The sequence below is a fragment of the Macaca nemestrina genome, chromosome 7 (assembly GCF_043159975.1).
Source record: "Macaca nemestrina isolate mMacNem1 chromosome 7, mMacNem.hap1, whole genome shotgun sequence".
NCBI classification, from domain to species: domain Eukaryota; kingdom Metazoa; phylum Chordata; class Mammalia; order Primates; family Cercopithecidae; genus Macaca; species Macaca nemestrina.
The window spans coordinates 124712577-124725691 of NC_092131.1; the positions used below are offsets into that span (position 1 = coordinate 124712577).

The following is a 13115-nucleotide window of genomic DNA, read 5'->3' on the forward strand; positions in this document are numbered from 1 at the left end:
GTTAAATTTTAGTGAAAAGCGTAAATTAATCTTGAAGGTAAATTTTAAATCAAGCCATACAATTGCTTTAAGTGGACCATCTTAAAGGTTTCTGAGGAAAATTTTAGTCTAGAATTGCTGGTGGCCCTTGACATGGCATTCTCTTTGATGGATCTCAAGCACAGCGATTTCCTGCCTGTTTATTGAGTTTGTAGAGTGGTATTTTCCTAGTGGTTAATAAAAATTAGATTCACTATTTAATATATTTTGTAAGTGGTACCTGGAAAAGCAAAACTTAAAAAAAATAGTATTCTCAATCTTTACTTCTTCTACTTCATTTCCATCAGCATTAAGAAATTCATTTTAGCCAGCTGCAGTGGCTCGTGCCTATAATCCCAGCACTTTGGCAGGCTGAGGTGGGAGGATTACTTGAACTCAGGAGTTCGAGGCTATCCTGGGCAACATAATAAGACCCCATCTCAAAAAATAAATAAATAATTAGCTAGGCATGGTGGCATGTGCCCATAGTCATAGATACTTGGGAGGCTGAGGTGGGAGGATTGCTTGAGCCAGAAGGTCAGGGCTATAGTGAGTTGTGATCATGCCACAGCACTCCAGCCTGGGTAACAGAGCAAGACCCTGTCTCAAGAAAAAAAGAAAATAAATTCATTTCAGTGTCTCTTCAGTCGATTGATCTTTTGCTTAGCAAACTGGTCTCTAGTGGGGTTGGAGAAGGCAGTGAACTCTTCATTTTTTTCTGATTAAAGTTGTGTATTTCACTATAAATGGCTAATTCTCAAATTAGACTTTTCATCTTCCATAATGTTTGTGGGAAAACATTTTGTCATGGTTTGGGTTACTGTTAATGTGATAGCTAATCCAGAGTGTCTCAAATCCTCTTAAAATCTTGGCACATCCATACCTGTTCTTTATGACCTGTTGTGTTTTCAAGATATTCCTCCTTCAGCATGCATAGTAGCTACATTCTTATTAAGTTGTTGCAGCTCATAGTTTTGAGTTACTGATTGTATTGTTTTTGGAGAAGGAAGCTTTGTTCATATTCCTTTTAGGGGTGTAGCGTACCTTCTTAGTGTGGGTGCCTGTTCCAGTTTCTTCCTTCTAGGCATGGTAGTACCTGTCCTGCTTTTAAAGACATCCAGGGTTATACAAATGTCTACTGATATGTTTCTTCACTGTTATGGTCCACTTTTTCCTATACTTAATAGAGTTAGAAGACAACTGGTCAAGAGTTATTTCTTGCCTTGTCTATGAAGTAAATTCCAAGCTCAAAGGAATGCTCGTTTTGTTGCCTTTTGTTGTTGCTTTTAAAAAATAGATTGTATGTTTCAGGAAATGCTCTATGTACAGTGAAGTGTGATGAGAAAGTGAAAGTGTTTTCTGTCCGTGGAACATCTTTTGAAGCTGCAGCAACAAGTGGCGGTACTGCCAGTTCAGAAAAGGGTGAGTGTTCATTTGGAGTTTTTTGGTTTTTCTTATTTTTTTAATTCATAGACTGTATTATAATGAGAGATTACCTCTGCTTACATTTCTAATGTATAGTATTTGAAAGTTCAATTTAAATGATATTCCTAAGCTTATATAAAAATAATAAATATATATAACTTGCATCTTTTTTCACATTATCTTTGGTACTAGGATAGTTGCTTTGGTAGATCAAGGGAGTGGGAGACAGGATCTATTAAGATTAAGCTTTTTTACTCTTGTCGCTGTTTCCTATTATATTTGGGTGATTCAATATAACAGACGAATGTAACAGTAAACATGTGGAGGGTGTTACACTTTAACATATATAGTGTCTCATTTGGACCTCATAGAAAGAAAGTTATTCCATATTCAGACTCAGAGAATTAAATGATTTCTCAAGTCATACAACTAATGTGGCAAAGGCTGGAATTTAGTCTCCTTAAGTCTTTCCATTATCGGAGAGAATTAATTAGGAGCACCAAAAATTCACATTAATTAAATTTCATGGAATTATATACTTGTGTGTTTCTCTTGAAAATAATTATTGTTATAGAACTTGAAATCATAGTCGTTGTTTTATTATATGTGTTAATGTATGCAGCATCAAGTACTTCACCAGTGGAAATATCAGAGTGGCTTGACCAGAAATTAACAAAAAGTGATCGACCAGAGCTAACAGGTGCCAAAGTGGTGGTATCTGGTGGTAAGTGAAATATTAATCTTAAAAGATGTAAACTTAAAATACTTTGATTTTTTTTTTTTTTTAGTATTTATTTTAGAGGTACACAAATCTTTTTCAAATATAAGAAGTTGGGAAGTTTTGGGTATTATTCCCATTTAACCAATTAGGAAAATGAAATTATGAGCATAATACACAGTTTGGGGTTTCTGTTGCACAACTAGTCACTGGCACCAGGGGGAGCATGGTGTAAATCTCATCTCCATAGCTTTGCCACTTGGTACCGTCTTACTGATGCACTTCCATGTATTCTGCAGAGTATGGTTGGCTTCTGAATTATAGATAGAACTGGCTGGAATTTCAGGGCCATCTTGTGTGTAATTCCTACCCTTCTTTCCACTTGGAAAGATTTCCAGAGTTATCCATGTCTTTGTGTATAACTCTTTGAAAGTTTCTTAACATTTAATATCAAAACTGTTAATACTGCATAAGACATGCTTATTTTTGTACATCATGGTCCTTGTCTTTAAGAACAATGATTTTTTTTATGGCCCACTGACTAACTTTTTGAAAAAATAAGGACTGCTATGCTTTTTAAATCCTTGCAAATTAAACATCCAACAAAATAAGCTTTCAGACAGCCTTCTGTTGCAAGTGGCATTGAAAAAAAATCATTTAATATTTTGAAGTGATATATCTGACTTGTTTTTTCTTTTCTTTTTTTCTTTTTGAGATGGAGTTTTGCTCTTGTTGCCTAGGCTGGAGTGTAATGGCACAATTTCAGCTCACTGCCACCTCCTGGGTTCAAGAGATTCTCCTGCCTCACCCTCCCAGGTAGCTGGGATTACAGGCATGCGCCACTACGCCTGGCACGGTGACTCACACCTGTAATCTCAGCACTTTCAGAGGCCGAGGTGGGTGGATCACCTGAGGTCAGGAGTTGGAGACCAGCCTGGCCAACATAGTGAAACCCCGTCTGTACTAAAAATACAAAAAATTAGCTGGGCATGGTGGTGGATGCCTCTAGTCCCAGCTACTTGGGAGGGTGAGGCAAGAGAATTGCTTGAACCTGGGAGGCTGAGATTGCAGTGAGCCGAGATCGTGCCATTGTATTCCAGCCTGGGCAACAAGAGTGAAACTTCGTCTAAATAATAATAATAATAATAATTATTATTATTATTATTATTATTTTGTATTTTATACAACAAAAAGCACCAGGCCCTGACTTGTTTATTCACTTATTTATTCAATAAATGTATATTGGTTATCTGTTCTATGACAAGCTTATTGCCAAGTGCTGGAGAAACAGATGAAAAGGCAGAATGCTCTTCCTCTCGAGGAGTTTAAAGTCCTTGAGATGACTCCCATTCAAATAATAACTTTATGCAGTCATTCAGAGAAATTTATTGAGCATCTATTATATGTAGAGTTTTGCTAAATGTTGAGATATGGCAGTGACCAAGATAGATATAGATCCTGAAATTAAAGAGTTTTTATTCTAGTGGGAAAAAAACTCATATTAATTACATAATTAGTTAACTAGTTAATTATAGTATGTGGAATGCTTTATAGAAGTATAGGAGTGTGATAGGAGAGGTCAGAAAAGGTTTTATAGAGGAGGTGACATGCTTAATATGGCAGTTACATAATATGAAAATTTACTCCAGTATATAAAATAGCAAAATTATTCTAGAATGAATTTGATGTTTGCCTAATTTTTTTGTTTTGTTTTGTTTTTTCATCTTTTTAAATGAGGTCGAGGCTTGAAGAGTGGCGAGAACTTTAAGTTGTTGTATGACTTAGCAGATCAACTACATGCTGCAGGTAAAGTTATTTTCCTTAGTAGAAAGATATTCCCTCTTTGTTGGAAATATTTTTTTTTCATTATTTCCTTTTTGTGTAAGTCTTTCAACCCTACAAATTATTTTACTTTCTGGATTTTTCAGTTTTTCTCTTTGAACCAGTTTTTCTTAAGCCTCCAAGCAAATGGTATATAGCATTCAGTGAGGAGAAGGCCTCCTAGTATCCCTTACATTTGCCTGATCTTAGTAGGTTTTTTCCTTCACTTTAAAAATAATGAAATGGGCCAGGCACAGTAATGCTCATCTGTAATCCTAGCACTTTAGGAGGCTGAGGCAGGGGGATTGCTTGAACCCAGGAATTTGAGACCAGCCCTAGCAATGTAGTGAGACCCCATCTCTACAAAATTTAAAAATTAGCCAGGCATATTGGTGTGTGCTTGTAGTCCCAAGTACTTGGGAGGCTAAGGTGGAAGGATTGCTTGAGCTTGAGAGGTGGAGGCAGCAGTGCACTGTGGTTGTGCCACTGCATTCCACCCTGGGCAACAGAGTGAGGTCCTGTCTCAAAAATAATAATAAAAGACAAAATAATGAAATGTTAGTTTCAGTGCCTACTTCAGATTCAGGAACACCCTGGTTTTTCATCTTTTTTTGGTGGTCTTAATATAAATCTTATACAAATAGAAATACATTTAAAGTTTTTAAGTTCATAGTTAAAAATTTAAAACTGTAGTTAACCATTTATAGGTAAGGTAGAACCTATTGCTAAAAGTGCATTGATGAGAAGAGAGTGATGTTTTTTGAAAAACCAAAAAAATTTAAGCCAGGCGTGGTAGCATGTGTCTGTAATCCCAGATACTTGGGAGGCTAAGTTAGGAGGATTGCTTGAGCCTAAGAGTTTGAGACCAGCCTAGGCAACATAATTGAGACCCTGTTTCGAAAAAAAATCTTTTTAAAGACATTTGATTATTTTTGAATTATACAATCACTACGATGAATATATATTAAAATGTCCCAATTCTATCATCTCACCCTCCTTTTAAGAGTTTTACATATAACTTTCCAGGGTTTTCCTGTAACTTTCTGTGATTTTCCTGTGCATTTCTATTACATAACATGTGTACCCATAGAAACAGTAATAGTTTTGTCAGAATAAAGGCATTATATAGACACTGTATAATCAGATGGTAGTATTTCAGGGTTTATTTTCATTCATTCTTTCTTTGAACAAGTATTAAGTGTCTGCCGTATTCCAGGTACTATTTTAGGTGCTATTAGTTTGTTTTGGCTACAGTAATAAGTTACTACAAACTTGGTAGCTTAAAGCAACAAAGTTTTTCTCTCACAGCTTTGGAGGCCAGAGGCATGTTGAAGTGTTATCAGGGGCCATACTCCCTCTGGGGGCTCTAGGAGATAATCTGTTATTTTCCTTTTCCAGCTTCTGATGGGTACTCTGATATTCCTGGGCTTGTGGCCACATCACTACAACTTCTGCCTCTGTCTTCTTATCATCTTCTCTGTGGGACTGCATTCAATCTCCTTCTGTGTCCCTCTTATAAGGATACATGCCGGGCGCAGTGTCTCATGCCTGTAATCCCAGCACTTTGGGAGGCCAAGGTGGGCGGATCACCTGAGGTCCAGAGTTCGAGATTAGCCTGGCCAACATGGTGAAACCCCGTCTGTACCAAAAATATAAAAATTAGTTTGGTGTGGCGGCGCACACCTGTAATCCCAGCTACTTGTGAGGCTGAGGCAGGAGAATTCCTTGAACCCAGAACCCAGAAGGCAGTGAGCTGAGATTGTGCCACTGTACTCCAGCCTGGGTAACAGAGCGGTACTCCGTCTCAAAAACAAAAAAGATATGTGTAATGGCATTTAGGGCCCACGTAGATAATCCAGGATAAACTCCCTCTCAAGATCCTTAGCTTTATATCATATCTGCTGCCACGTAGGTAATATTCACAGGTTCTGGGGATTAGGACATGAATATATCTTTGGAGGGGCCATTTTCTTGCCTACTACAGACACTAACACAATAAATTAGTAAATAATATAATATGGGCCAGGTGTGGTGGCTTACTCCTGTAGTCACCTGAGGTCAGGAGTTTGAGACCAGCCTGGCCAACATGGAGAAACCCCGTCTCTACTAAAAGATACAAAAAATTAGCTGGGCATGGTGGTGCGTGCCTATAGTCCCAGCTACTTGGGAGACTAAGGCAGGAGAAACGCTTGAACCTGGGAGGCAGAGGTTGCAGTGAGCAGAAATCATGTCACTGCACCCCAGCCTGGGCAACAGGGCGAGACTCTGTCTCAAAAAAAAAAAACAAAACAAAACAAAAGAGAGTCGTAAGTGTTAGGGAGACTAATAGAATGGGTAATGGGGGTGAGAATTGGAGGGCAAGATTGAAGTTTAAAATAAGGTAGCCAGATTTGGCCTTAATGAGAAAGAGACATTTGGCTGGGTGTGGTGGCTCATGCCTGGAATCCCAGCAGTTTGGGAGGCCAAGATGGGTGGATCAGTTGAGACCAGGAGTTCAAGACCAATCTGGCCCACATGTTGAAACCCCACCTCTACTACATACAAAAATTAGCTGGGTGTGGTGGCACACACCTGTAGTCCTGGCTACTCAGGTGGCTGAGGTGGGAGGATCACTTGAACTGTGAGGTGGAGGTTGCAGTGAGCTAAGATTGTGCCACTGCACTCCGGCCTGGGTGACAGAGACACTCTTAAAAAAAAAAAAAAAAAAAGGAGGCACCTGAACAAAGGTTTGAAGGAGGTGAGGAAGCGACCCATGAGGAGATCTAGGGGAGAGTGCTCCAGACCAGAGCAACCAGTAAAGTGCAGAGAGCCTGTCTAAGGCAGGAACACATCTGGCCTATTTGACGAATAGGAAGAAGGCCAATGTTGGAATGGAAAGTGCAAAAGAGAAAGTAGTAAGAGATAAAACTGGGCGGCAACACAAGACAGATCCCACAGGGCCTTATAGGACATTGTAAAGAGATTACTTTTCTCTGAATGAAATGGGGAGCCATTTCAAGGTTTGAGCAGAAGAATGACATGATCTAACACATTTTTAAAGGATCACTTTGGCTGCAGTTTTAAGAATAAGCTGTAGGGGGTAAGTACAGTAATGGGGAGATCATTTAGCAGGCTATATCAGTCATGTAGGTGAGAGATACTCATGGTTTGGACCAGGGTAGCTGCAGTCAATGTGGGGAGAAATTGTCAGTTTTGAGATATATATTTGAAGGTAGAGACAAAGGATTTCCCGACAGAATGGATGTGGATTATGAGAGAAAGTATTTGTCCTGGTGAGTGGTAGGGTGGAGTTACAGTTAGCTGAGATAAGGAATATCTCGAGTGAAGCAGTTTCCAGGGAGAGATCAGGAGTTCAGTTTTGGGCATGTTAATTTTTGCGATGTCTAATAACAGACACTGAGTAGACAAGTCAATTAAGCAGTTGGTATAGGAGTGTGGAGTTCTATGGAGAAGTTTGGGCTAGAGATACATATTTGGGAATCAGTTCATTTGGATGATATTGAAAGCCATGAGACTGGATGAAATTACCAAGGGAGGGAGTATAGATAAAAAAGAGGTCCCAGGCTAGGTGCAGTGGTGTGAGCCTGTAGTCCCCACTACTCAGGAGGCTAAGGCAGGAGGATCTCTTGAGCCCAGGGGTTTGAGGCTGTATTGTGTTATGACTGTGCCTGTGAATAGCTACTGCATTACAGCCTGGGCAACAGAATGAGACTTTGTCTCTTAAGGAGAAAAAAAAAAAAAAAGTCTCAGGACTGAGCCATAAACACTGTAATGATTAAGAGCTAAGAGAGAAAAGGAGAAAGAAGACCAAAAAGGAGTAGTAAGTTAGTCTAGACAACCAGGGCAGAGGCTATGTTTTGAAACCCATGTGGAGTGTTTCATTGAGGAGGAAAAAATTGATCAACTGTGACACACACTTCTAACAGGTCAAGGACGGTAAAGACTGAAGAGTGACTATTGGATTGAACCACTTAGACATCACTGGCTACTTTAAGCAGTTTCAGTGGAGTGATGGAAGCAAAAGTCTCATTAGAGTGGGTTTAAAAGAATAGTCCTGCCAGGCAGTGACTTGTACCTGTAATCCCAATACTTTGGGAGGCCAAAGTGGGAGGATTGCTTAAGCCTAGGAGTTTAGACCAGCCTGGGCAACATGGCAAAACTCCGTCTCTACAAACAATATCAAAATTAGCCAGGCATGGTGGTATGCACCTGTGGTCCCAGCTGCTTGGGAGGCTGAAGCAGGAGAAATCACTTAAGCCCAGGAGGTCAAGGCTGCAGCAAGCTGTGATTGTGCCACTGCACTCCAGCCTGGGTGACAGAACAAGACCCTGTCTAAGAAAAGAAAATAAAAAATAAAAGGCTAGTCATAGGTAGTGGTTACATGGTTGTGTTCACTGTATGATAATGCTCTGGAGCAGCACATTTGTCTTTTTCTGTATGTAGGTTATATTTTAATGAAAAGGATTTAGAGATAGAGTAGGAGGCCTGGAGTTGGAGACAGTGAATACAGATAACTTTTTTGAGGGATTTTGCTATATAGGGAAGCAGGGAAATGGATGGTAGCTAGAAGAGGAGTCTGGCCAACAGAGAGACTTCATAAAGCTGGGACAGGTAATAACATGCTTCTGTGCTGATGGGAGTGCTCCAGGAGAGGGAAAAGTAGTCATACTTTTTCCCCTTCACATACTTTTTCATTTCACTCAAGGACATCACTCCAGTAATTCTCCCCTGAGGGAAAAGTCAGAATTACTGGAGTGATGTCCTTGAGTAGACAAGAGAGAATGTGGACATAGCTGCAGGTGGTGGGTAGATGTGTTACTCGGAGCATGTGGAAATTCTCTTTTGATCCTTTCAATTTTTTTTAGTGAATAAGAAGCAAAGTCATCAGTTGAGAATGAGGATGCTAAAGAGGTATAGGAAGTTTGAAGAGAGAAGAAAATACATGAAATTATAGTTTAGGAAACAGTGGGCTAATGAAAGGACTAGGGGAACTTAGTATAACTGCCAGGAATTAAGGCTTATTTATTTAGAGGAAAATATACTTCACATGGTTGGATATTTGATGTTTTTCTCCAGTAATGCTGAACTGCAGGAGAAGAGATACGGAAAAAGTGGAAAGGTTGCTTAATCAGCCAGAGATGGAGGTTTTTCTGAGTGTGTGGTGATGTAAGAGGAGAACAAGGAAGTTGAAGGCATAGCAAAGGAATGATTAGAATGATTGATCATAGAATTTAAAGTGGGCAAAACAACAGGACAATGGGGGAGAGTGAATAGAATTGTAGATTACTGTGGGGTCAGAGGAATGTTGGAAGTGAATGTCAGCTGGAAAGAGGAGGTCAGAAAGACGCTGAAAATTGAGACTGTTGAGCAATCTTGGTAAAGAAAATGTCTAGGATATGATCATGGGTGTGGCTGAGGTAGAGTGGTGGGCAAGCTCATTGGAGGAGAGTTGTTCAAATCTCCAAGTGTTGAAATCTCCAGGAATTAAGGTAAGACTAATGTAGGTCTTTTGGTTTCCAGTCTGGCATATAAGAAGCTTGGAAGTCACCATTTTGTCCTAACAACAAGTGAAAAACTGAACAAACCGAAGAATCAAAACTTATCTTACATCCATAGGAGAAGCGAGGTTGCATGGCAAACTGCTGTCCGTCCCCCAAACTGGAGAAACCAACAAGCAAACACAGATAATCACAACTTCCCAGAGCAGAAATCCAAAAGTAGCAACCTCCACAGGAGCTGGTGGTGGGGTAGGGGAACCTGAACTCTTGTTGATGAATTGCTGGAGGTTCCATGTTAAAAACTCCAGGTGGGCCGGGCACGGTGGCTCATGTCTGTAATCCCAGCACTTTGGGATGCCGAGGTGGGCAGATCACTTGAGGCCAGGAGTTCGAGACCAGCCTGGCCAACATGGTGAAACCCCATCTCTACTAAAAATGTAAAAATTAGTCGGGCATGGCAGCATGCACCTGTAGTCTCAGTTACTTGGGAGGCTGGGGCAGAAGAATCACTTGAACCCTGGAGATGGAGGTTGCAGTGAGCCAAGATCGTACCAATATTCTCCAGCCTGGGCAACAGAGTGAGACTCTGGATTTTTGTTTTTTTGACAAAAAACTCTAGGGGTATCCAGTGTGGGCTCCTAACATTTTTGTGAGTTTTACCTTCAGGAGCTCTTCCTCATGGTGAAAATTAGAGAAAAATCACCTCATGCTTCCAATAAGGGGAGGGGAAAGGGAACCACTTTAAAATATGCCAGAGCATTCTGTTCTTCTTAACAAGGTCTGACCTCCTTCAGGAGGAACTGTTTAACCAGAGATTAATTTGCTGGGGCTTTATCAGAGCCTAACTGACCTGAGGAAAGGTAAATACTCAACTTCAGCCATTCTAGCCATCCTGTCCCACCTAAGGGGGAGAGAGGAACTGAGAAGCATGTGTAAAGTTCAGTCTCAATATGGTCTTATTGAGGTATGGTCTTAGTAAAAGACCAAGACCTCAACATAGGACTGTAGAATGCTTCCTTTCCCCCAGCACCTTACCACCATGTAATAAAGGCTTAATGACAGCTCTTCCTTTTACCCGTGTATCTCATGTTGGGCTATCAAGAAAATATTGCGAGATATACTAGAAGGTAAAAGACAGTTTGAAGAGACAGAGAAAGCATCAGAACCCCTCAGCTAGAATAATCAGACTGGAAATTTAAAACAACTGGGATTAGTATGCTAAGGTCTCTAATGAATAAAGAGCAAGTAAGATGTGCAATATAAGCAGAGGGCTAGAAATCCAAGAAAGAAACAGAAATGCTAGAGATAAAAAACATTGTAACAGAAATGAAGAATACCTTTTAAGGACTTCTTAGTAGACTGGATATGGCTGAGGAAAGAATCTCTGAGCTCTAGGATCTCAGTAGAAACCTCCAGAACTGAAAAACGAAGAGAAAAAGAACCAGAAGAAGAAAAAAAAAAAAAAAACAGAAAACCTGAACTGTAATATAATATCTAAGAATTGTGGAACAACTACTAAGAGTATAACGTGTAATGGGAATACCAGAAGAGGAGAGAGGAGCAGAAGCAATATCTGACTGAGGATTTCCCCACATTAATGTCAGATACCAATCCACAGATCTAGGAAGCTCAGAAAACACCGAATATGATAAATGCCAGAAGAACTTCACCTACGCCTATCATTTGCAAACTGCAGAAAATCAAAAATAAAGAACAAATACTGAAAGAAGCCAGAGGGAAAAATCCACCATACCTATGAATAGCAAAGATAATAATTACATCCAATCTCTTTTCAGAAACCATGCAAGCAAGAAGAGAGTGTAGTAAAATGTTTAAAGTGCTGAGAGAAAACACCCACCAACATAGGATTTTATACCCTGTGAAATTATCCTTTAAAAATGAAAGAGAAATAAAGACTTTCTCAGACAAAAATTGGCAGAATATGTCATAGACTTGCAAGAAATGTTAAAAGTTCTTCTAGAGAGAAGGAAATGGTAGAGGTCAAAAACTCTGATGTATATAAAGCAAGTGAGAGCATTGAAGAGGGAATGAGTGAAGGTAAAATAAGTTTTATTTTTCTTAATTGATCTAATAGGTAACAGTTTGTTTAAAATAATAACATTGTATTCAATTACATATGCTCATGTATTATAATTACTTATGTGCTCATATATAAGTGAAATGAATCACCATGTAAGAAACAGGAGATAGGGATTAGGATTATCTTGTTATTTAATGGTACTTGTACCACCTGTGAAGTAGTGAAGTGTTATTTGAAAGTGGACTTGGATTAATTGTAAATGAATATTGCAAACTCTAGGACCACCACTAAAGTAAAACAAAAATACAACTAATAGCTAAGAAAAGAGACAAAATGGAAAAAAGAAGAAGGGCAACAAATAGCCGTTACAGATATGGTAGATATTAATCCAACTATGTCAGTCATTACTTTCAACATCAGTAGTGTAAATGCACCAATTAATGATAAAGATTGTCATAGTGGATGAAAAAGTAAGACCCAACTATATAGTGTCTACAAGAAACCCACTTTAAATATAAAAATACATATACCTATAAAGTAAATGAGTGGAGAGAGATATACCATGGTGGTGCTAATTGAAAGAAAACAGGAGTAGCTATATTAATTTCAGACGAAGCCAATTTAAAGTTAAGTTTTATTACGTAAATAAAACCTGAGTTTTAATAAACTTAAGTTTTAAGTTCTAAAACTTACATTTCAATAAAACTTAATATAACTTAAGTTTTGCTGATATTGGGATCTGTATTCCAGAAATCACAGTGTAAGGGTCAGGAATATGGGAGATGGGTGCAGGTTAGGGAGCATGCAGAGCATTATGGGGATCAGTGTATAGGTTATGAAGGATAACCTTTGAGTTTGGGACTTGTGGGGACAGACATAAATGAAGGGCAGGGTGTAATTAGTCCTGGCTGACTCAAGATAGTGGTGGTGAGGCTGTGCGTGTTTGGAGGTGGTCAGCTGTATTGTCTGTGGCTCCCTCTGTCCTTTTCAGCTTGAGATGAAGAGGCCTGAGGCTCATTCTTGACTCCTGCTGGGGAAGAGGTTGTTTTACTCCAAGTATAGGGCTCATTGTTGACTCCTGTTGAATGATAATAGAAAGCCAGTTAAATTTTATTTATTAATTTGATAGCAAATATTGGTTAAACATCTTGTTATTTGTAACTCTTTATCCAGTATCTTCTCTTTATAGTATTACAAGAGGTAATATTGTAAGACTTTTCTTCAAAACTTGTGAAGTTGTTACTTAAAGGAGCATTATATAATGACATTCTAAACATTATAGTGTAAAGTTTATGAATGCCTTTTTGATAAAGCATGCAGAAGAGTTAAGTCTAAATTAAAATCTGAAATACTTGGGTATAAAAAGAAGTTTTTCCTTGAAGCTTTCTGTATAAAATATACTAGTACTTAGAATTCTAAATCAATGTCTTTGTTTACAGTTATCAGGGAATATCCTAACTAGCTGAATAGTAGAGCTTGAAAAAAATGACAAATAATTTTTCCCCTTAGTTGGTGCTTCCCGTGCTGCTGTTGATGCTGGCTTTGTTCCCAATGACATGCAAGTTGGACAGACAGGAAAAATAGTAGCACCGGT

General features: G+C 39.0%; 1 protein-coding gene across 2 annotated transcripts in view; it reads left to right on the forward strand.

Annotated features, from left to right (window-relative positions):
* LOC105491011 (electron transfer flavoprotein subunit alpha) overlaps positions 1-13115 on the forward strand; it is a 102390-nt gene that overhangs the window by 24612 nt on the left and 64663 nt on the right. For both annotated transcript variants that reach the window (XM_011757080.2, XM_011757081.1), the window contains 4 exons: positions 1330-1440; positions 2066-2167; positions 3899-3967; positions 13031-13113. In XM_011757080.2, coding sequence (XP_011755382.1) covers positions 1330-1440; positions 2066-2167; positions 3899-3967; positions 13031-13113 — 365 coding nt within the window. The remainder of the gene's footprint in view (positions 1-1329; positions 1441-2065; positions 2168-3898; positions 3968-13030; positions 13114-13115) is intronic.